General features: G+C 38.6%; 2 protein-coding genes across 3 annotated transcripts in view; both read left to right on the plus strand.

Moving 5' to 3' along the window:
- Window positions 1-1,323: 1,323 nt before the first annotated feature.
- Window positions 1,324-16,926, plus strand: gaa (alpha glucosidase). Its single transcript, XM_042505602.2, has 19 exons — window positions 1,324-2,214; window positions 4,062-4,213; window positions 5,041-5,206; window positions 6,378-6,474; window positions 6,611-6,730; window positions 6,932-7,050; window positions 7,343-7,474; window positions 7,631-7,741; window positions 7,830-7,943; window positions 8,124-8,208; window positions 8,904-9,021; window positions 10,834-10,967; window positions 11,174-11,325; window positions 11,568-11,716; window positions 11,830-11,971; window positions 12,602-12,700; window positions 13,868-14,032; window positions 16,125-16,277; window positions 16,485-16,926. The coding sequence occupies exons 1-19, from the start codon at window positions 1,780-1,782 to the stop codon at window positions 16,548-16,550; spliced, it is 2,709 nt and encodes a 902-aa protein (XP_042361536.2). The 5' UTR covers window positions 1,324-1,779; the 3' UTR covers window positions 16,551-16,926.
- Window positions 16,927-18,385: 1,459 nt separating this feature from the next.
- Window positions 18,386-25,266, plus strand: part of tbc1d16 (TBC1 domain family, member 16) — a 31,139-nt gene continuing 24,258 nt past the window's right edge. The window contains exons 1-2 of one of the 2 annotated variants that reach the window (XM_042504133.2): window positions 18,386-18,614; window positions 24,310-24,519. In XM_042504133.2, the coding sequence (XP_042360067.1) occupies window positions 24,339-24,519 (181 nt within the window). In that variant the 5' untranslated portion in view covers window positions 18,386-18,614; window positions 24,310-24,338. Of the gene's footprint in view, window positions 18,615-21,102; window positions 21,201-24,309; window positions 24,520-25,266 lie in introns of those variants that run through there. The other variant, XM_088069217.1, reaches the window with a different exon arrangement.

The raw sequence follows: 25,266 nt of genomic DNA on the forward strand, positions 1-25,266 counted from the left end.
TTACAAAGTATGAGTACGTAATGCAGCAAATTCAAGAAAGTAGAACTTGCAACTTAGCTTAAGGTTAATTATATGTTGGAGCTAAATCATGCAGCCTCAGAAATTATAGAATGACCTGAAAATCAAAATTTTGGATTTAGTTAGAAACATTGTGGAGTGGCCAGATTTTATGACTGAAATAAGTTTGTCAGATCAGTCAGTAGAGGATTAACACATTTGCAATGCTGATTCAAAAACAACCTAATTTTGAGATATTTCTAACTAACTCAAACTCAAAACTCAGTTCTGTAGGTGTTGTTATTAGATTTGTAGGTGTAAAAGGCACACAATATCTGCAACATATGTGATTTTTTTTATAGGACTTGATCATCAGTAGAGATAATTTAGATTATGCAGTTTGGGGGTTTAATACAGCACATAAAATAGTTAATCAGAATCAGAATCAGAAATACTTTATTGATCCCTGAAGGGAAATTGCCTTTAGTTACAGATGCTCCCATTCTAAAGTCTTAAAAGAGTAGGAAAGTGTAGAATATATCAATAAAACTTAAACATAAGTACTAATATAAAATAAATATATCTAAACACTAAAGTATAATATAAATGTGCATTTGTTCTTGTTACTACCGTGTGATAAATAAAACAACAGATTACCAACATTTGAATATAAAATATTACACATGGATGTAGTTATTGCACTGGGTTTTTGCACATCAAAGTAGTTATTGCACATAAATAAATGGTAAATATAAATATAATATATAATATAATGATAGATATTTTACTGAAATAATTACAAAAATAGGCCTATCACTATGTGATAATTAGACAAGGAAACCAAACATCACAGAATGGATCTTGATTTAAATAACTAATAGCTTTGTTGTTCTAGCCACCTTGAGTGACTGCATGGTGGAAATGGATGACCCTCCTCCCACCATAAATTAATTAGCACATTAAAACTTAGACTTTGACGCTAAAAGTTAAATACAAAATCCCTCCCCCGTTTTTTTCAGTCTTATCATGCAAACTGGTTAGTCAATGAAAACAGTTAATTTTTTGGCCAAATTTTAAATGAATGAAATGATTTTGATGAAATGGCACTATTTCAACATCAGATTTGTTTGTTTTTTGTTTTGTTTTTTTGTTTGTTGTTTTTTCTGACAGAAACGCACATGATGTATCCAGGGACCTTTTGAAATTGAAAATTCAGTCATAATTTCTGTTTTTACAGTTTCTGCCAAGATTTTTAAAGAATAATGCCATTCAACCATTCAATTTGTATGCCCCAAAAAATGATATGGAAAAGGGAGGAGGGGATGTAGTGGCAGTAGTTTTTCGCACTTTTGTCCTAGTATGCTTGCCCTAGTTTGACGTTAGCTTGCGCTTCGCCTCCTCTGCTACAGATATGGTATTTTATTGTAGACATACTTTTCACTTAAACTCTGTTCGTTTCTCTTTTTTTGCTACACAACTTGTCTGCCACTTGGCTGAGAGGAAATGCCAAATAAGAGCTCCGACACTGAAGTGCTCGATAGCTAATGGCGAGCTAACAGCTAACTAATGTCGCTGCCCCACCGAGCGAAAAACGGTTCAACGCCACAAAATGAACAAAACTGAGTGTAAGTGATTCTCCATCAGCTAAATACTCATACCGGCTGTCTGTAACGACGACAAGGTACTCTACGGTTGAATATTTACACTGTATGAGGCACAAAGTGTGTGTGTTACCGCAGAGCTCGGCTTAAATGTCACCTGACACAAGTCAACAAACCCACCATGTCACCGGAGAGCCTGTACTTTATTCTTATACTTTATTATACCAAAGCGCACGAAAGACTTGATAATAACAATAATAATTCAGTGGAGACAAACGGAGTCCGCGCAGAAAGCACCGCAGAGACTGATATTTCCAGAGATAACAGATGCACCGTGGCCCCAGAGAGCCGCTTTGACTGTGCCAGGGACAGGACAGCCGGTCAGGCAGAGTGTGAGGAGAGGGGGTGCTGCTACGCCCCTCTGACCAACTTAACAGGACCACCTTGGTGCTTCTACCCCACTTTGTACCCTGGCTACGAAATGGGTCCGCTCACTCCCACCAGGCGAGGCCAGGGGGCCACCCTGACTCGTGCCACCCCCTCATATCTCCCCAGAGATATCTCCACTCTGCACCTGGAAGTCCTGGAAGAGCCTGCAGGCTGCTTACACCTCACTGTGAGTACCTGCTTTTTCCTCTGCTACCTGTGGATTTGCATCTCAAGTGTAGATAACTGTCATGTAGTCTGAATGGGAAATGTATTGCAGGAGTAAAAATGTTTCCTCTTAAGGATGCACCATATTGGATCATCCAGTATGCGGATATAGTATATAACATCTTTTGTATGTGTTGTCTTGCTCTTATCTGGATCATTGAGTCTGTAATAAAGTTTATTATTATTATTATTATTATTATTATTATTATTATTATTATTATTATTATTGTTGTTGTTGTTGTTGTTGTTGTTGTTGTTGTTGTTGTTATTATTATTATTGTTATTATTATAACAATTTATTTGGCTGATAACTTATACCAGTGTTGATGTACTTTTTCTCCCACCTAATTTTAGTGATCAACCAGTCTCTTTTTAAGTGGAATGAACTTATGCATACTCTTATTCTGATGCCCCAGCAGCAGATGGAAACATAAAATACAAATGCTTTTCAGTGTATGTAGTTTCCCCTAACCCTAACCCTAACCCTAACCCAAAATAATGAAAATATTTCAAATTAGGGATGATGTTTTGTACATGTTCGCTTTGTCATATGGGAAGGAATCAGCATGTTGGCTGACTTTGATATTTCATTTTAAAGCCAATATCTGCAAATACATTTGAGGTGCTGATATTGTCATGCATCCATTTTTTCTCTGGCTATTAAAGTTGGCAGATATAACAAGAGGAGGAAAACAGATTGTATGAGCTGTGTGATTTGGGAGAGTGGAAAATTAATGCCATTGTCTTTTGTATTGTGCATACTATGATTGTTCAATTAATTGAATTTATTTTAACTACTGTAGCTTTAAAAGAGTAAATTTTCCATGAAATGGCTCAACAGAAATATTAAGGTGTAGAGATGATCAAACATTTGTAATGGATGTTTGATGTTGATCTGCTCTCATTTGCTAACTTTGTCACAAAAGCCAGGGAAAAATTTAGTTGAATTTTTCCTATATTATGTAGTAAAAGTCTTTGTCAGTGATTTATAATTTTGTTGTAGAGAACAAAGATGTGAATATGTTGCTGTTAAACTTGCTGGAGTAATTTTTTCTTAATAGTTTTGTTTGTAATTAGGGTCTTCACAATATGCTAAAAAAGGTGATTATTTTGACAGATATTATGAGTGCAATATGAGTCATGTTGTTGGTGGGAATAGTTATTTTTGCATTTCATTTTCACTGAAAAGAATATTAGAATCATGATGATGGTTCGGTCTGTACCAAACGAGCGTGTCCTTTACGTCTGAAATGTGATTTCTTGATCTCTGTAGCACCGCAATGTTTCATTTATGATGGTACGTTATGACACATTTTATCTTTATTAAAAATTTGCAGCTCCAGCAATTTGGATATTGCACTTGGCCTGATTGTGATTTCAGTAATATTCTGACTAATTGTGCAGCCCTGTGTGTTATGCATGATAATCACAGTTCAACTCTGCTGAAAATTTGCTATAGGGTGCTGAAAGCATCAGTCTGTCCAAAGTGATAGAAGAGATTTTCACATACTTTCATTTATGCAGCGTTTATTTTGAGCTTTCAGTCTATCAGACCTTCATCAGAGCATATCCAAAATAAATAGTTTGGCTTAAATGTATACATGCAGCACTGTGAATCTAGCACATATGAATTTGCAGCGTGATGTAAATCCATGTTGCCTGGGTGTAATTGTGTGAATAATTCAATAATAAAAAGTTATTTTATTCATTCATATGTATGAGATCAGGAGATTAGATCGTTTACCATTCTATACATATCGTTTATTAGGATGTGCTGGTTAAAAAAAAATACATTTGTGTTCTCTTAAGTTAAAGGACCCGTCGTCTCAGCGATATGAAGTGAAACTCCCTGGTGGAGTTCCTCATAGCAAAGCTGACACCCAAGATGCCCTCTTTACCACTGAATACCAGTCTGACCCGTTTGGCTTCATCGTGCGGCGAAAATCTAATGAAAGGGTGATGTGAGTATTTCTGTTCAGTTTCAGTCTATAATGCATTATATGGATGGCGTCTATAAAATGTGTCTATACTGTATATCCTAGGCGATATAGGCGGTCGCCTAGGGGGCCATCTGCTGGAGGGGCGCTGCCACACTGCCAGTCCTTCTTGGCCTCAAGGGAAAATAATAATAAAATATTAATTTTCTATGCCCACTGGCGCCTTCACTTAGTGTATTCTGTCTAGAAAAATATATATATATTAACATTACAAATAAATAAACAGTGACATGTTCCTAAATTATGTGCAGAGGTGCCCGTTAGGGTTAGGGCGCCTAGGGCACCAAATTGGGTAGAGCCGGCCCTGTATATATTCTTACTTATGTCCATCTTTATCAACAACTTAATTACTCGTACTTAGTCAGCTTGTGCCTATTCTTATTGTTCTAACCCAGTTTTATTACTGGCAGTGTGTTCACATCATTATGAAGTTCATTTAACACAGTTACTAAAGTGTTTTCTTGTAATTTTAGGTTCATAATGTACTGTATATAAATAGTAAAATTATACTGTATATACACATTTATACAAAGAGCTGAAAGTACAAATGAGGGTGCATTTATAAAAGTGCATCTGTTTTTCTGTTACAGAAATGCAGAAATACAAAAAAAAAAAAACGGCATTGAAGTATACATAATTCATTGATTATTTATACTGATTATCATGATAACAAAAAGTCTTCTGTGTGATTTTATCTTATGAGTCATGTATGAGCGGTGGTGTGATGATTGTCCTAATTATATTCATCATATAGTCCGTGTTTGTTTGTTCTCCATGTCCTGCCTGTACAGTATGAATACCACGGTCGCTCCGCTCCTGTTTGCCGATCAGTACCTGCAGCTGTCCACTGCACTGGCCTCCTCCTTTGTGTCTGGCCTCGGGGAGCATTACACCCCCCTCCTCCTGAATCTGAACTGGACTTCTCTGACTCTCTGGAATAAAGACATGGCGCCTCATGTGAGTCTATTGCATTTGCTCCCAACCTGAGGTTTGGGACCCCTCTAAAGTCAAAGTTTGAAAGGCCTGAGAGACAATTAACGAAATATGAAACAGGAACATAACATAATCCTGCTGTGTGATTTTTTTTCTCCCACTCTAATCTTGATGAAATGGATAGTTTAAACTCTTCCAGTCTCCAAAACCCACATAAAACAAAAGTTAAAGATGACCTGTTAAGTTCATTTTCAGTTTCATACGTGTACTTTGGGCTTCTATGAGAATGTGTTTACAAGCTTTTAATGATCAAAAAACACTTTATCTTCCCTATATTTTCTCTGCTGGACAATTGCATTCATCTTCTCTCTGAAATGCTCAGTTTTATAGCCCCGAAAGAGCCTCGTCTGCTCAGATTGATCAGCGTTTCACTGTCTGTCATATTTTGGCCTCTCTGCGCTGTCATTGCAGTCGAGGGATGACTAAAACAGAGGCACTTTTTACCTGCTGAAAAATCCCCAATCAAACCTTCTAACACAACATGGACATCTTCCAGTAGCAATAAAATCCAAAATTTCATGTTTTCCTGACGGTAGCATATAGCTTTATTTAGCAGTGTAGGCTATGTAAACACTTGAGGTAGCGTGCCTGAAGCAGATGACCATTTAAAGAAATTGGGCACACTATGATGTCATACTGCAGAGTCGTAAAAAACAGTTGGAAAGAGTATTCAGAACAGTCTGGCGCCTGCTGTTTTTGCTCGCAGGGATTAGTCCTACATACAATAACCTCGTTAATTGAAACTTTAGCCATGGTCAATATGAAAATCTAGTATTATAACATTAAATAAATGACACAAGCCATGGAAAAGCATATTAGGTCCTTTTCTAAAAATCTTACCATAAAAGTTATCACCTTTAATAAAGGGTTGCAAGTAGTCACTGAATTGTTTGAATGGTCCACAAGTCAAAAATGTTAGTGTAACTCCGGGTTAATAGGACATTTCAGTCATGTCCATTATGCAAAATATAAACATGCCCTTCTTTTAATTTATAGCATGTTCTAAACATCTCAAATTACTTTTGAACATTTTACATCAAGTCGTTTCTGCAGAACAGTCAGGCTTTTGTCATTCCCTGCCTGTTTCCTGCTGTGTGTTCAGGTTGTAAATGTTAACACTTGTCTTTCTCTACAGGCCGATGCTAACCTCTATGGCTCCCATCCGTTCTACATCGTGCAGGAGGAGGACGGCTTGGCACATGGAGTTTTCCTTCTCAACAGCAATGCAGTCGGTATCGATCTTTTCCAATTATACACACACAGCATCACCGTGTCATTTCTTTTGTCCTCATTTTCTGCACAGAATCAATTTTTCAAACATTTGCAGATAATAATTATTGCTTAATATCTTTCCAAATGTCTCTGCAGAGGTGATACTGCAGCCGACCCCCGCTCTCACCTGGGTGGCTATCGGTGGAGTCCTGGACCTGTATGTTTTCTTGGGTCCTGACCCTCAAAGCGTTATACGACAGTACCTCCAGGTCATTGGTATGTCTTTTCAGCACTGACATTCAGTAACACATCTCTGAGTAACAAGAAGAATGGGCATATTTACATACAGCAAGAGAAATGAATTATAAGTGTAAAAGCTCATCACTGTGTGTACTGTATATTTGAAGGAGCTGTGAGGTAATTGATAAAGAGCAGGTGTGTTAATGCATTTCCCTGTTGCCATTTATCTATCCCTAGGGTATCCTATGATGCCTCCCTACTGGTCGCTGGGCTTTCATCTGTGTCGCTGGGGTTACACAACATCTAATACAACCCGGCGTGTGGCACAACGCATGCACAATGCAAAATTCCCCATGGTAAATCAAAGAAGTACTCACAAAGCTCTGTAATTATTGCAGCTCACTGATCATTTTTCTTACATATGTGCATTTATTATATACAAAATTGAATATACTCAGAAATAGGTTTTGTGAATGTATGGAATTGTCAGTGTTTACTTCAACACAAGTCAAATTAACATTCAGTAACATGTAAAATTTGTTGTGACATCCTCAAAAACTTTTGGTTTTCATCAGCACTGGACAAAGCTGACATCCCAGAAATCAACAAATCAGCCCATGAGATGATTTTGCTTTGTTTCATCATCAGGATGTGCAGTGGAATGATCTGGACTACGCACATAAGCGCAGGGTGTTCACCTTTGACCCCTGGCGATTTGGGGACCTCCCGGAGATGGTGGAGGAGTTCCATAAGGGAGGCATGAAGTACATCCTTATCCTGGTGTGACATAAATATTTAAGCATTTAATTGAAAAAGCAAAAAAAACCACATACATCAGTTGTTTAAATTGGCACTAGTATGGTGTAATTCTCTGAATGAGCAGTAGATGGCAGCAAAAATGTCTTAACTTACTGAGTCTCTTGGTTTCTGTCTAAGGACCCGGGGATCAGCAGCACCAGCCCTCCTGGAACATACCTGCCCTTCGATGACGGCCTGAAACGAGACGTCTTCATTAAAAATGCTACAGGACACATACTGATCGGGAAGGTTAGACCTCTTTTTATCAGGGAATATGAGCGTTTTTGTCCCATCATGATGTCCCTGTGTCATGCACATTTCCACACTGTGTGTTTAGGTTTGGCCGGGCCCAACAGCCTTCCCTGACTTCACCAACCCAGAGACCAGACGCTGGTGGGAGGACTGCATCAGAGATTTTCATTCTAAAGTTCCTGTGGACGGTCTATGGATTGTGAGTATCCAAAAACACACAAAGCACAGGTTATTCAGCCTCCAATACCCCTACTATGTCAAGAACTATGTGAGGTTTTCTGCACATGCACATGACTGGTTGTGTTTAGTTTGTGTTCACCTTAAAACCACATAAAGAATAACTCATCCTCTGTTGTTTTTTCTGCCATGGTCCACCCAGGATATGAATGAACCAGCCAGTTTCGTGCAGGGTTCAGTGGAGGGCTGTCCTGACACTGATCTTGAGAATCCACCCCACACACCCAGTAAGTGTTTGGCTCAGTGTAGCACATTACTAGCATTTAAAAGTATACAAATATTATTAGTTTTCCATTTATAATCAGTTTATACATTAAAAGCACATATATAGATATTGCAAATAATGCCGTGTAAATGGCTAAGGATGCATAGCTAATCTATTAATTAGAAGTCGACTGATATTGGCTTTTTAGGGCCAATAGTGAAATCAATTATTAGTACTTAATGAGACTGATAGACTGATGACTGACAGATATGCATTTGCAATAGAAATTAAAATATTTGTCGAAATTTTGAATTTGGAATATAACAAACTTCAACGCAAACTTTATTTAAATGCTTTTAGCAAATGTTTAATAAAAACTGAAATCTTCAACACCATATACAGCACATTCCCTGCAACTTTCTTTTAATAAAGTTTCAGGAAAATTTAAATAAAATGTGAATGAATGAAAATAGCTCCCTTGCAGTGCAAAAGTACCTCCCATGCTGATACATTTTTGCATGTATTGCAGACAGCCTTCCCTTAGGCTGGTTGAGTTTAATACACACTTTTTCATTAATTAATATTTTCTGCACTCATTAAATAAAACACAGATACAGTAATCAGCCAGGCCGACAATCTGTCGACCACTGCCGTTAATTACTTCATATGCTGCATTTATTTGTAGCCTGTGTGTCTCTCTGACTGTCATGCTAACAGGGGTGGTTGGAGGCAAGTTGAACTCGGGAACTCTTTGTATGTCGGCTCAGCAGAAGCTTTCCACTCACTACAACCTGCACAATATGTACGGACTGACAGAAGCCTTTGCCACGCACAGGTCAGGCCTGTGTTTCCCAATCTTTTTCCTCAAGTGACTGCTTTTCTATCTATTTTGTAAGCTGAAGACCCCTGACTAAGTGACCTATTTTGTGAATATTTTATATAAAGCTCATTGCATAACAATAACAAAATAAAACAACTGATAAACTGTACAAATTACCCAAGTAGTGAACGTAATAAATGCAGGGAGTTTTTTTGTAAAACAAGTGATTTGGATGAATTTTGTACAATTTATTTCCTGTGAATATTTCATATATATATATATATATGTTTATTTTAGTGATAATGCATAGTTTATCAGGGTCTTTTTTTGACAGATTCAGTGTTTTCCTCTACCTGAAACTTGGCCATCCTTCTTTTAGCTCTGTGGTTATTTAACTGGGTACTTTTTTAGTGCAGGATGAGTCTGTTAAACAGACAGTGAAGGCTCTGTGAATTTGTTTTCATGTCTTTATCCTGTGAGTTTATATCTTGAATATGAATGTAAATTTTAAAAATACTAAATTAATGAAAAGCTGAGATATAGGCCTACTGTAGATTTAAAATGAAAAAAATTTCACACCCCTTAAAATCAACACGGCTTTGCAACCCCCTGTGAAGTTTTGGCGACCTCTAGTGGGGGTTGGGACTCCCTAAATTGGAACCAGTGTTTAGATCATGAAGCAATCAGTAGCAGAATAAAATTATGCAATAATTTTATAGCAGAAATGAGTAAAAAAAAAAAACTATTGCTGCACCATCCACTCTATAGGATTATGATAACACACCATTGTAACAAAAATGTCTCTTGACGTTATTTGACAGGCAAGTTATGCATGTTTTTATCTTCTTGCCAAGCATAAAAGCTTAGCTCAGCTTAGTATAAGTAGTGGTGTAGCTCATTGAGATTTATGTTACTCTTGTGTGGGTGCTAGTGTGTGTTTATTGAGTATTTTAAAATTGTAAAAGGTGTAAAAGGACAGAAAGACTTTTGAGAACAGGCCAATTTCTTTTCTGAATTCAGTACATTGGAGCCCAGTGTGATGCCACAGAACATATGGAATAGAATATATTGTCCATTTCTCCATACGCCTGTCTTTTCCATTATTGTGAACATGATATCTAAACAACACCTCAAGGGATTTTCTTCAGATTTGGCACAAATGTCCATTAGAACTTGATGATAAACTGATCAGATTTTGGTGGTCAAAGGTCAAGGTCGCTGTTACATTGTGTCTGTTTCATTCTTGTGAATGTGATAGCTCAAGAGGGTTTTGACGGATTTCAGATTTGGCAAAGAAGTTTACTAGGACTCAATGATGATTTGGCCATATCTCAAGAATTTATTATGATTATGACAAAAATTGACACAAATGTCTTATAAATAAAATGATGAAGGGATGATTACATTTTATATCCAAAAAGTCAGAGGTCAACCTCTTTCTGACATTATAATGCTTTGCAAAAATATTTTTCTGGCTGTTACTCAACATCATACATCACTCACATCATAACTCAGACATTTGTTCAGGTACTAAATTGGTGACGCCAATCTTGGGCGCCCGCCTTGAAACTGTGCTGATTGTAGAGATCATCTGATGCCTGCTTGAAGATGTGTGTGAAGCATCCATGTTTAAGAATATGTAGCTTCTTCACAGCAACATTTAAGCATCGCCAGCTGTCAAGGCCACATATGAGTCTGGACAGACATGAATGTAAACTGTAATCTGCAACTTGACTGGTTTGTGAAAGCACACAATCGCAAGGCAGTCATTGAGGTTGTTATTTGTTTTTATATTGCATTCATCCCGGGGTTGGTTGGCGTCCTCAGCGCTCTTATGAAGGTACGAGGGAAGAGACCCTTTGTCCTGTCTCGCTCTTCCTTCCCTGGCATCGGACGCTTCTCTGGAGTGTGGACAGGAGACGTTCGGAGTGACTGGGAGCAGCTTCGATACTCCATCCCAGGTGAGGACATTTAACTGTGTTGTTGTATATGTTCAAACATTGTCACAGATGTCTGAATGCATGTGATTATTAAGTGGGATATTGGTTTGAGATAGCTGTAGTTTTTGACACTTCTTTAAATGATTTAAAATATATACTGTATATATTTTTGAAGACACCACAGATCATTTAATGGCTGTAGTTGACCTTTTGCACCTGTTCCCCAGCGGTGCTGCAGTTCAGCCTTTTCGGCGTGCCCCTTGTGGGGGCGGACATCTGTGGCTTTGGAGGAAACACCACTGAGGAGCTGTGTGTGCGATGGATGCAGCTCGGGGCCTTCTACCCATTTATGAGAAACCACAATGACAACCTGAACGCTGTGAGACAGAGACACTGTTTTTATGTCTGCCTGTGTACTTACTGCATGTTTGTGTCTGTTTGCTAACCTGTGTAATCACTGACTTAATTCAAGTGCTTTTATTTTTTTCAAGTTTTTTTTAGGACATTGTGGTGTGCCCTGAATGTTTTTTCCACTGAGTCTATAGAGCAGTCCATCTGTTTCATCTATTATGAATTGAGGTAACTCTATAGCTAGTCATTATGCATTTCTGTGTCCCTCAGCCTCAGGAGCCTTATGTATTTGGACAGAAGGCCCAGGCAGCCATGCGGAGTGCATTGAACCTTCGCTACTCCCTTCTCCCGTTCCTCTACACACTCTTCCATCATGCACACACTTCTGCTGAAACTGTGGCCAGGCCTCTCTTCATGGAGTATGTGTCCTCTCCTCTTTGTCCTCTATGTAAATGAAATTATTTAAACCACATGCTTCTCTTTTCATAACATTGCCTTATTTTTATCCTCTTTGTCTATCCATCCTTCTTAGGTTTCCCTCTGACCCTAACTGTCAGACCATAGACCGGCAGTTCCTGTGGGGGAGTTCACTTCTCATTAGCCCAGTGTTAGAGCAAGGGGCATCAGAGCTGGCTGCTTACCTGCCCCCTGGCACTTGGTACAGCCTGCACAATGTGAGTACCTCAACTCTGTTCCACAATGGCTATAATTACATGGACATCAATAATGATGATAGTAATAATAATGATAATTACTATGATTATTATTTCTATTTTTAAAGCACCTTTCATACACGAAAGTGCTTTATAATAGAACAGGCCAGCAAGGCAATTCTGCACAAAAGGACATTTAAAAAAAGTTTAAAACAAAAAATAAAGACCCTCAAAATCTTAAAATCTGCAGTCAGTTAACAGACATTTCGGTAAATGTGCAGTTCATAGTGAATGGGGATTAAAAGCACTGCCTATTTACCGATTATTTTAACTAATTTTAACTGCTTAATTTCTCATCTTAACATCTAAATTATTGAATAAATACACAAATGAAAGAGCTCATGAGACTAAACAATACTATTACAAATACAGGTTTATTTTATGAAGTATTATGGGTTTACAAAATGACGTTTATCTTTACTTACCCTGATGATACGTCACTGTAGATGAGACCTAAACCAAACGTCATTGCAAAGCTGTAATCAGTTTTTGTTCGTACTGTTAAAGGTCACCATATTTGATGCTTTCTGTGGTAACACATGACTGAAATGTTTGCCTTTGGAGTCTGGTCATCTTTGTTCTGCTCTCCAGGGTCAGCCTTTCTACAGTAAGGGTCAGTACCTGCTCCTTCCAGCTCCTCTGGACACCATAAATGTCCACGTGAGGGAAGGACACATTATCCCCCAGCAGGTGGGTGTCTGCTGCCAACACGCAGCTCATTCTGCTGATTTAGCACTTTCTGTATCATTTCAGGTCCAGGATGAGACAAAATGTGGTAGATGAATTATTAATACAGTATTTGAGGATGGAGAAAAACCCACAATGCATAATTGAAACAAGTGAAACAAGTCCTTAAAGTTCCTGCTTAGAATTTCTGCTTCTGTTTAGCTCAATCTTGTAAGAGGCCAGTGTAAGATCAACAAGCAGAGTGTACCAGTGTTTGTTTTACTGTTCTTTCAGGTATTACAGTTTACTATCATCAGCTGAGTACATCAGTTCACACTGTTGTGACGTGTTCAAACTGGATGCAGAAGAGCTTAAAAGTGTGTTGATTTTACATGGAGTACTGCCCACTTCCTTTAAGTGCCAATATAAAAGAAGAAGTATTTCACTGCAGGAACGATGGTCTTTTTATAATATTGAGCTATCTATGCAGTAGAAAGATACAAGTACTTAAAATTAGTGCCATTTGACCAGTGAAAAAGGAAGTTAGTTTTGCTTAAAAGGTAGAAAACCTACAACTAAAACACTGATAATCCTACATGAATGATATAAATGAACAACATGATAGAAATTATTTGACTCTTTTGTGCACTTATTTGGCATATTTGTCAGTTGTGTCTAAACAGAGAGCGCGAGAGACAAGCAGACACACACAGACACACAAGCACGGAGAAATGCGATTCTGATGTGAATGGCTAGGCGACTTCTTGGCTAACAACTGACACATTGGTGCGCTTCTATGTCCATTGTTAACATGATGTAAGGTTCTGTTTGATAATCCATAGTTACCTGACAAAAGACTGAGATTCCAGTTCATATATAGATATATTATAGATCATTTTGTAATGCCTTAACTTTTTTTTAGCCACTGTTCATGAATGATTTATTCCAGTGAAGGAAAATAATTTTTCACTCGACATTTGCATCTTTGTAAACTAATTTGTTACCCTTTTATTTAAGCAGCAAGTCAGTAAAATCACTGTGTCATGGACATTTATGATCAAACGTTGTTAGGCTGAACTATTATGACATTCTGACTGACGTCTAAAAGCTGGGAATTTGTTGAAAGGATTTGGAGAGAAGAGTGCATTTGGTATCATTTAATGTTTTCATTGATCTGCTTTTCTTGTGAAGGAGCCTGCTTTGACAACCACAGCCTCTCGCAGGAACCCTTTCTTCCTGACGGTGGCTCTGTCAGCGGGCGGCTGGGCCTGGGGGGACTTGTTCTGGGATGACGGGGACAGTCTTGACACCTTCGAAATGGGAAATTATTGTTACATTATCTTCATGGCTGGGCAGGTAAGAAAGAGACAAGTGATATTTGCATTGGGAAAGCTGATGAGTCAATGTTTTGCATGTTACTGCGCTACTACTTGATTCAAAAGTCTCTTTACTGAATGATTTAGTTTTTCTTAAAGGGACAGTTCACCCCCAAATCAAAAATACATATTTTTCCTCTTACCTGTAGTGCTGTTTATCAATTTAGACTGTTTTGGTGTGAGTTGCCGTGAGTTGAAGGTATCAGCCGTAAAGATGTCTGCCTTCTCCCTGTAATGGAACTAGACGTCTCTCAGCTTGTGGTGCTCAAAGCCCCAAAACTCAACAGCAATATCTCTTTGCAGAAATCAAGACCTGGTTTCTCAAGATAATCTACAGACCTTGTTGTGAGCAGTTTCATGTAGGGACTATTTTCTTTCTATCTATATACACCCTATATGCACCTTCTAACTGTATCACCGCGCAAAAGGAAGTGTGCATCAACTCAGGGACAAGAGGGTCGTCCTCATGACAGCGTGAGATGTAAACATTTGTGGCGTCCTCCTCAGCTGGGCTGTGATCTTAGCTAGCTCAGTGATGCTAGGTAAGTTCAATTTTATTATTTATTATTCTTTTAGTTTAGTTTAGTAGTTTATTTTATTGTAACAGTCTCTTTTTCGAGGGAGACCTGGCCAAGACAGCAGCATAAAAGAAGTTACAGACAGCAACCATGATAAAAAACATAAAAGATACACAGTGAACATGTAGAAATATTAAAATACCTACGCACAGTGACAAGTACCAATCATTTCATTCTCCCATGTACTTATGAGAGTTTCCAATTCAGGCAGATGGACCAGTTCTCTTCATCCTTTTGGAGGCTATTCTAAGTGACGGATGCAGAGCACATAAAAGCTTTCTTTCACAGCTCAGTACGTGCACAAGGAATAAAAAACAGGACTAAATCTAGAGATCGCAGACTATAGCGACAGTCAGATCTCTTTTCAGTCAAACTGCAAATGTTTGAAGGGAGTTTACACAGTAATGTTATATCAATGAACAAGTACCAGTGACTGAGTCTAAGGTAAAAGAAGACCAATCAGCCCTGGAATAAAGCAAACAGTGATGAGTGAGAGCTTTACGATTTGTATCAGATCTCAGTGCAGTATGATATTCAGTATCTAACATATGCAAGCAATGTGCAGATACATTCATGTACAACAGATCACTGTAATCCTGAACAGATAGAAATGTTACACCAACCAGTCTTTTTGGCCTCAGAGGAGAAACAGGATTTGTTTGTGAAATAAAACCCTAACTTCAATCTCAGTTTAATAAAAAAGATTTTCACCCTCAGGTTTGAAAGAAATGGCAGTAGTTGCTCGCAGATGTGGAAAAAACTCTCGTTCAATCATCTTGTATCAGTTCTAAAATTAATTCGATCCGGATCCGAGAAGCTCTTGTTACAGTACGAACATGGACAAAGACACACCAAAAACCTAAAGAAACAGAACAATGATTCGCCCTTGTAAAATGTATTTCCGACATAAGACATCTGTGTCTAACACTGGATACTGAACATCTACAAGGTCTTGATCTCACCGTATCGTAACCTTCAGACACCCTGGAGCCTCCTCACATGTCTGCATGCAGACAGTGAACGACTCTGAGGCCTCCGAAAGTACCTAAACCTTGATCATGGATGAGTCATGCATTCATACAATTACTATTTTACAAGATTGCATTCAAATACTTTTGTATTCAATAATTTTTCCATGACATTTGCTTCATTCTGCACAGTGATGCGGTTGGTGGGTGTGATTTAGTGGACAGAAAATAGCTCCTACAAGGTCTGTGGATTATTGAGTTTTTTCAGTGTACTCATTGGGGCTTTGAGTACCACAAGCCGAGTGCCATCTAGTTCTATTATATTCGAGACAATGCAGACATCTCTACAGCTGATATTTTCAACACTCAACAACTCACCAAAACAATCTAGACTGACAAATAGCACTATGGGTAAGACTGAAAATATGTATTTTTGATTTGGGGGTGAACTGTCCCTTTTGAATGCTTAAAAACCTTGACATTACTTTGTCCTGGTATATTTAGACAAGAAAAATGTGTCCTTAAGTCTCAGGTGGTGAGTGATCCCCTCAGGCTGGATGGGGCCCTTGATGGTCTGGTGCTGGGAGGGCTGCAGGTCTTCGGGGTTCCCTCACCACCCCTGTATGTATTAGCCAATGGGGACAAAGTCAGGAACTTCACATACCGCAGTGACACAAAGGTGAGTTCTGCGTGACTCAGCACTACGACCTTTAGTGTGTGTCTTCCACAGAAAGATAACATCATACTGCAGATATGTGTCTGCTTCCTCGTTTGGTTGTATTTGTTTGTCTTTTGTGTCCTCCCTTTTTATTCATCACGAGATTCTAATCCATCCAAAGAATCTAACAGAAAGTTGAACTCTGTTCGTGTCTTTCTCTTCCCACAGGTTTTGACAGTGACCGGCCTGGCCTTGCCCATGTCAAAGGTGTTTACAGTCCAGTGGGCGCTCTGATGCACTGAACTTCATTACCCAAGAACCACAGGAAGCCTTTGCATTTTTCTCTCCTGCTGAAAAGATGTGCTACATTTTTCTGCAAAGACACCAGACGATTTCCTTCAGCTGTCCGACCCACCCAAAGCAACGCTGCTTCTACTTGCTCTGGCCCTTCGTCCAAAATTAAAAGTAGTACTTTCTAAGCAGCAGGTTTTTAAAAATGTGGATCAGAGAGAGCCATCATCTTTGCCTTTTTCTTGCAGGGTAACTTTTGCCAGACTTAAGTAAGACAATATAATGTCTTTGTGTTTTTTTATTATGTTTTTAATATTTTTGTGACTGAAGTGCATTAGGAATGAGGGAATAAACAAATACATTTGTCTGCAACACTGCATCTGAGGGCTCTGAGTACTTTTTGTTTGTTATGATTTTCTAAAGATGTTGCATACTGATGACATCTTAGAAATTAGATCTGTTACACCAGTGATACTCAACTTATGGCCCATGGGCCAAAGCTGGCCCCCAAAAGGGTGTCGAGTGGCCTCTCAACCATTTTCTGATTCACAATTGAAATAAAATGATTCCTACTGGGAAATTGTTTTTGTACTTTTAGTTTACATGAGGTGCCAGAGTACATAAAACTGCATCAAAATAGAGCCTGTTTATATAAGAAAAGTGCCAGTGGAGGATCACCTGCACACAAATTACAAACAACTAAATTTATAGTTTGCAGGCAGTAGATTGTGCATGAATAATTTAGCGACCAGTTAAATGATTTGTCGGCTGAAGTAAGACAGGTTTTAAACGGACAGGTACGGGGTGTGAGGAGATGCTCTGGCTCCAGCTCTGGTCCTGATGATGGACCAACTGCATCCATGCTTTTACTGGTGTCCTTTAAAACGTCACTGGTGATGAAAGAGGGTCAGATTTTTAAAGTAGGCCGGGTCAGGTGAGGACTTTGGTGTACTTAAAATATATTTGTTTATACTTTAAAATGCAGTAATGCCCTGATGCCTTCCCGTTTTGTCAGACTTAAAGATAAAACTCACAGTTGTGAGTGATGAAAACAGTCTTTGGCATTCCGGAAGCAGCAGAATTTTGGGGGGGGGGGGTCCGGAGTTGCTATGTCAAGTTAGACACAAATGATAAAGTAATTAAAGGAAGTAAGACAAGTTCCGCTGACAAATTAAAGCGCAGTAAATTCAAAAAAATTTAAAATTATATGTACACACACGCACACACACAATGTAACAGTATGGTAAAAACACGTGAACATTTCTTTTTTAAATGTGTACATGTGACTATCTTTTGAAATGAATTCCAGGGTCCAGGATCTCATGGACATTTTTGCAAGAACATTACTAATATTCAAAAATCCAAATTCTCTGAGAATGAGAAGGGGATAGATAAGCAGATTCTGTAAGAATAAGAATATACATATCTACAGAATATCTGAAGATTACACAATATCAAGAATATAGTATAGAAAGCTTTAAATATGCAAAACATACTAAATGGTAAAAACTACAAATACACTAAATACATTAAATGTATTGTAATTTAATGTATTATATATATATATAGACAATGTACCAATTGGTAGAAGTTTAGGTAAAACAACATCAAGCTTAAAAATATGTAATAAAACAAACAAAACAATTAATTTATGCAAATATTACAGCTTTATTATATTACTAATTTGGCAAACCCCCGTTTGTGGTCATACTTGTGTCTATTTATGTTATTTATTGATTGATTTTCCGCCTGGTTTGAACTTACTTGTGTCATAAAGTAAACACATTTCGCAACACAAGCACCATGTTCGTCAAATGGACGCTTTACTTTGAAAGGGAAAACCGGAAGTGTCTTTTTTTCGCTGTAGAAGGAGCAGCAGTCAAACGTGTGGTGTCACTGTCGGAAAACACAGCGGTACAAACAAGACTACACTCCGTAACAGCTGAGCTAAATTTTGCGGGGGGGAAACAGGCGGTGAAACGACGCCGGTACATGCTGCTCGGTCCCCGGCTGCCCGGTGAGATGGATGTCCGACCTGGGCTGTAGACTCCTGCGGCGGGACTGAAGGTGAGAGCCGCTTGGCCCCGTTTCTGCTTTTCATTCATTTCTCCTGCTGGAACAGGTGTATGCCAACTACCAGGAGGGACACGTTTCTCCCAATAATGTCACATTGTTGTCGTTTGCTAAAACAAACTTTAAAGTTAACACCGTGAAGTGCAACTAGCAAAGCATTTCGGCCATGGTGGAGGTAGCTAAACTAAAATATTTATGCTCGAGACGGTACAGATAGCTGCTCGGGCCAAAAAACACACACGTATACGAGTGTGGGCCTGTGTGGAAATAGTGCTGTGGTGGCAGAAACCGTGTCCCATCCTCCCCTCTCGTCCTGTCAGGCGGATGCTGCCTGTCAGAGGAGCTGATGGAGACCCCGACATCATGGCACGCCTCTGCTGCACAGGCTGCTACTATACAGAGCATTTCTCCACAGTCAGGACAGGGAGAGGCCACCTCCAGCCAGCCTCTGTGCATTTAGTTTAGGGACTGTTCTTTATTTATCAGAGGAGGGGGTGACTGAGCTGTGACTTCTTTCTTTTTTTTTTTTAATGGTGTGTTTTGACCCAGCTATTTATCCAGTCTCGCTATTTACTGTCAAAACAGCCACCTATACTTTTTAAGGACCTTTGAAACCTGAGCAAAAACATGTAAGAGCAAATTGGCTTGATTTCTCTCTAATACATGGAAGAAATGACACTAAAGTTGGCTAAAAATTATGAATGAGTACAAGAAAATTACCTGAAAATTTAAGAAAAAGAAAGTTGTGACATGCCTCAACACTGAAAGTTTTTGTAAACCTGAAATAGAATAACTAAATTAATGAAATAGAAATGTTTTTTTCTTTTTTCCCCAGACATTTTTCACTAGTTTTTAAAAATAATTTTCTGAATTCGTTGAACATTTCTTACCAAGTTGCTCATTGCCTTTTCTTTTTTTTTTTTTTACCATACTTTCTTATTAGGGTTAAGAATCACCAAAGCCCTGCAATATGATATTATCAGGATACTATAGTCGTGCAGTATAACCAACCTGAACGTGCTCGATCTTTTCTGATGTGGAAGTTTAGCCGGCTCAGTACTTGGATGGGAGACCGCATGGGAATACCTGGAGCTGTAAACTTGCCAGGTCTCCCTTGAAAAAGAAAAAGTTGATCTCTACAGGAATTACTGGGTTGAGTGAAATTTTTATTTATTTATTTTTTAATAGTATTGCGATAAGTGTGATTTATTAATTTTTTTGTACCTTTTTTCAGTTTAAGATTTTGTCCCCCAAATACAAACTTTGTCAACATTTGTAATAAGATAAAGTTTTAAAGAGAAAGTTTCTCACTTCAGTCATTTTTTTTGCAGCAAAATGTGTCGAGTGGACTGAAAAAGGCAACTGATTTTATTATTCTTGTAGGCTACCAAAAATGTCATTTTGTATTTGCAATATTAACAATTTGTAATAAAAAAAAATTAATACTTTACACACATTTATTGATACAATATTGCCACACTAAATATTGCGATTTTATCGATATTTTCTCTGAGCCTGCTTGCTTATCAGTTGACGAATACAGTACGCTGATATCTATACATCAGAGATTTAAGGCAACAAATTTAAGCACAATTTAGCACTTTCCCCAGAACAGAAGTATGTAATAACTTTTGTTTCTTTATGAAAATCAATTGTCAAAGTTACATCACTCAATACCAGCTGGTGGTTAAAGTGGTTTTGTGTTTTTAATGCCTCATTTTGAAAAAATAAGCCACCTGTCCAGAAAGGTGTATTTACATTTTAGCTTGTGTGCAGCTGTTGTTTTATTATAATTATTTTATCTTTGTAATGTGTCCTTGAATGCTGAGAAAGGCGCTTCTAAATAAAATGTATTATTATTATTATTATTATTTTAGGGCACATAGTTTATTTCTTTAATGAAGGTCTTTATAACTATTTTCCTCAAAGAAAAATATGCTTCCTACACTGAGTCACCCATAAAATGTCCTCATAACTTACCCAGCCTTTTGCAGAATCCTCAAGTACCTTGTTTTTCAGGCTTCTTTGTGGCTGGTCTCCTTTCAGCTGCCTCAGGCACGTCAGTATACAGCACAGATGTAAAGAGGTTTTTCAGTTTTGGCTCCTCTATTCAAATGTCAGCGTGACAGCTTAATTAAAGTAGCCCAGAGGTGAGAAGCTGAGACTCTGTCTGCTTCTGTACTCGCAGCTAAATTTCCATGGCGTAAGTTTCAGGTTCTTTTTGGAAGACAATCTGTTAAAAGTTTGAGGAGAAAAAAAACATAGTGACGTCTTCTGCAGGTCGCAGTGGGATTAGACGAGGATGTCCTAAAGGATGTGAATCATTTGATGAAACAGTGAAAGGTCAGAGGAGACAGGCGGTGTGTGAGCGCACTGGGGTGTTGACAGCATAAAAGATGAAGCGAGAAGAGAGGACTGGACTGAACGAGCTCTATCAAACTGACCCGAGTGGCTCTGTAATCACATACTGACCAAAATAACCTCTGGATAGCAGCACAGCAGGGAAAAATGTTATTGATGCTATGAGGCTGCAAACAGCTGTGTGTCATGTGTGAGATCCCGGCCTGTCGTCATGTCCAGGTAGCATGTTTTTCAGTGTGTGTGTACTGTATGTGTGTGTGTGTGTGGTGCAGGAATGCAGAGCATGTGGACGCTGCGTTTGTCCTCTTTTTTACAGTTGGAGTAGTGTGGTGTTATTTGAAGCAGTTATCATGCAAATAGCCCCGTGGCAGCAGCTAATAATCAGTAGTAGTCTAATGTTGCGGCTTGTAGATTGAGGAATGGTGACCTGGCTAGCAAATACTTTTTTTGTTTTTAGATTATAATGATTATATATGTTATATATAATTTAAAAGCATATAAAATAATTGCTGCTTACCTCATGAGTTACTTGTGATTATTGTAGGCTAAATAATTAGCTGACAGAAAGAAAGTGTAACAGTAGCCATTTAGATTTGGATTAATTGTTTCAGTCGTTTATCAAGTAAAAATGCGAAATATTGTTGGCTGCATATGTGAAGTAAAATTAAATATTTTTGGACATGTCAAAACTTTACCATGGCCAAACTTTTTGGTGTTTTTTTTTTTTTTTTAATTTCTAAAATTTCATACAAGGTACCTACAAATCCCTAAAAGTCTTGAAAGGCATTCACTTTATTCATCTTAAGATAAGGCTTAATTTGTATTACAGTGGGAAAAATAAATCTTTTTTTTTTTTTTTTTTTAAGTATTTAAAAATACTTAGAAATTGGACGTAAGATTCTAGTTTTTTTTCTCAAAATAGTATATATATATATGTTTTTTCCTTCAATTATGTTTATTGTAAGATTAGTCTTAAATTTCATTTAGAGTGGCATTAAAAAAAATCTGAACTGTATCTTGCCTAAAGCCGTAGAAACCCTTTTCAAGTAAACTTGGCTGACATTATTTACATCTGCCAAGAACAGCAGCCCTATTTACAAGATGTACTGCGCAACTGGTAAAACTCTGTCCAAAAAACACCCCTAAACTTTTTAAATGTAAACCAAATGATGGCCTACAGTACGCCTCCTCTCACAGGTCATGCCTGGATTTTGTGCCAGCAGACTTCCTGTCTGGGGCCTGGCATCAGGAAGTGGGGTGCCTGCTTAATCAGGCAGAGGTAAACATGCCCTCCGAGGAAAAAGGAGGGAACATTCCTCAGATGGAGTGGGGAGTACATGTCAGTGTTCAGCCAACAAGAAAACAAGGTTACACACATGATGTGAGTCCAAAGACGCTCATGAGAAGGCGAAGAGAAAGAAAATGAATGAATGAATGAGTTCTGTGTGAGGTGAGCAAATAAAAAAATCTGACTTTCTTTTGCTTTTAATGTTCTTTGAGCCTAAAACGTAAGACTCGCTTTAAACCTTTTCGGAGAAAAAAGTCCTCAACAGCACCCTGTGCTGCGACATCAGAGAAGCTGTGTTACTTTTTGCTTTACTTGACATCACAAAAGACTTTCTCTGTGAAGCAGACGAGCTAAACTCTGGTGGTGTGACATGCTGATCCCAGTTCAGCGCTGCTGTTGATGACATCTGTTGGCTGCTGATAACTGCTTGGAATTTCACACGGATGAAGTGAAGTGTGTTTGCACATGTCTTTGTGTGTGTACACACTGGTGTGTGTGTGTGTGTGTGTGTGTGTGTGTGTATGTTGTTGACAGAAGGTGGGACGGTTACACACTACTAGTACAGTATCCGCAGATCCTGTGAATGTGTTTGTGTTAGTAGGTGGAGGCATGAAAACGTGGCTTGGGGAAATGCTGAACAAGTACAGAGGGGAGAGGGGATTGTGGGGTTGAGCGCTGCAGAGAGAGGACACTGCAGTAAATACAGGGACACGTGTGACAGGGGAGGTGAAGTGTAGGTGAGGTGTGTGCGGCCATATAGTGTAAAAAAATGTATGTACCTTCAGTGCAAAGCTGTGTCACACTGTCCTTAAAATATGTATCTGACTGTCAGGATTCCTCTTTATGCTGGTGATAGCTGAGGCCTTGAGGGAATTTGTTTAAATTTAGCACAAACATTCCCTTGGACTCAATGAGGAGCTGGTTAGATTTTGGTGGTCATAGGTCAATGGTCAAGGTCACCTTGACCTCGTCCGGTACATTCTTGTGAGCATGATATCTCATGAACGCCCTCAAGGAATCTCTTAAAATATGGCAGAAACGTTCAGTTGAACTCAAGGATGAGCTGATTGGATATTTGGGGTCAAAGGTTAAGATCCTGGGTTGCCCAGTAGCTCCTCTCAAAAGCCCCCCAAAAAACAAATGTCAAGGTCTCTGTTACCTTGTATTTGCCTCATTCTTGTGAAAGCAATATCTCAAAAACGCCTCAAGGTAATTTCTTCAAATTTGGTGCAAACATTCAACTAGACTCAAGGATGAGCTGATTAGATCTTAGTGGTCAAAGGTCAAGGTCACAGTGATCATACGTTCTTCTCATTCTTGTTCTTGTGAAAGTAATGTCTCAAGAACACACATTTGACACAGAAATTAACTTGGACTTAACAATGAACTGATTAGAATTTGGTGTTTCAAGGTCAAGGTCACTGTGAACTTGCATCCTTCTCATTTTCATGAACGCAGTATCTGAAGATGGCCTTGAGGGAGTTTCCTCAAATTTGGCAGAAGAGTCCACTTAGACTCAACAATGAACTGATTAGAATGTGGTGGTCAAAGGTTAAAGGTCAAGGTCACAACTCAAGGACCCCCCAAAACCACTTTGAAACTGTGCTGATAGTATCGCCCTCCTGTGTGTGAAGCATCCTTGTTTTCACAGACATGGATGTAAACTGTAAGCCTAACTTGACTGGTGCATGGAAGAGGCATATAACTGCGTGGCAGTATTTCGTATTTTCTTAAATGTCTCTTCCTGTGGGGTCCGGTGGCTTAGTGGATAAAGCATGAATGAAGGCAATGTCCTTGCTGCAGTGACCGCGGGTTTGATTCCAGCTCACGGCACTTTGCTGCATGTCATCCCCTCTCTCTCCTCCTTTCACGCTATTGATCTATCCTATCTAACAAAGGCAAAAATGCTAAAAAAATCTAATAAAAAAGATAAAATAAAAAAGTCTTCTCCTGCTCGTTAACACTCTCATGTCATCACTATCAAGGACTGACCTCCTCTCCTCTTCCTAAAACTCTTCTCTCTACTCCCCAATATTGCAGAGGATGGGCCCAGTGTCCTGGCGCCTGAGATGTCTCTGGGTCGGCTCCTGCGGCGTGCCTCCTCCAAGGCTTCCGACCTCCTGACCTTTAACCCCGGGGCGGGGGGCTCATCATTGCGCTCAGGCCTGGATGGCGAGATCATCTTCTCCAAAAATAATGTTTGTGTACACCCCGCAGAGCCCCTGCCTGGCCTGGCAGAGCACCACCCAGGTGAGGCTGCACGGATGCTGAAAGTGTCTTTTCTGTTGTATTTCCGTGTCAGTGGAGGTGTAGAGTCAGATGTGAAGTGACCAGTGCAGTGACACTGACCCAATGCTTCGGCAGCACCCCACCCATTAACATGTTTTTCTTTCTTTATACACAAATAGAATCACGTATCTACTGTATTTCAACTAACAAATGCAATTGTATCTGGGCAGTATACATGCATAGCACCTTTCAACACTAAGGTAATTTAGGCCCCGTCTACACATGGACAGAAATATTTGAAAACCAATATTTGTTTCCCCTCTGTTTTAAAAAAAAATATTTTTGTCCACGCAAACTTCATTATATACAACGGAGGATTAGGGCCACATTAAGGAAAAAAAATATATATTTACGAGATTAAAGTCATTAGTTACAAGATTAAACTCATTATTAACGAGAAAAAAGTCATTATTAATGAGAAAAAAGTCATTATTAACGAGAAAAAACTCATTATTAACGAGAAAAAAGTCATTATTAACGAAGAAAAACTCATTATTAACGAGAAAAAACTCATTATTAACGAGAAAAAAACTCATTATTAATGAGAAAAAAGTCATTATCATTATGTCTTAGTCATTATGACTTTTTTCTCGTTAATAATGAGTTTAATCTCGTAAATAATTTAAAAAATTTTTCCTTAATGTGGCCCTAATCCTCCGTCGTAATTATACAAAAAATCTCCATCCACACTAAAATGTAAAAATGACA

The sequence above is a fragment of the Plectropomus leopardus genome, chromosome 18 (genome assembly GCF_026936395.1).
Source record: "Plectropomus leopardus strain MGB_pleo_1.0 chromosome 18, ASM2693639v1, whole genome shotgun sequence".
In the NCBI taxonomy this organism is placed as follows: Eukaryota; Metazoa; Chordata; class Actinopteri; order Perciformes; family Serranidae; genus Plectropomus; species Plectropomus leopardus.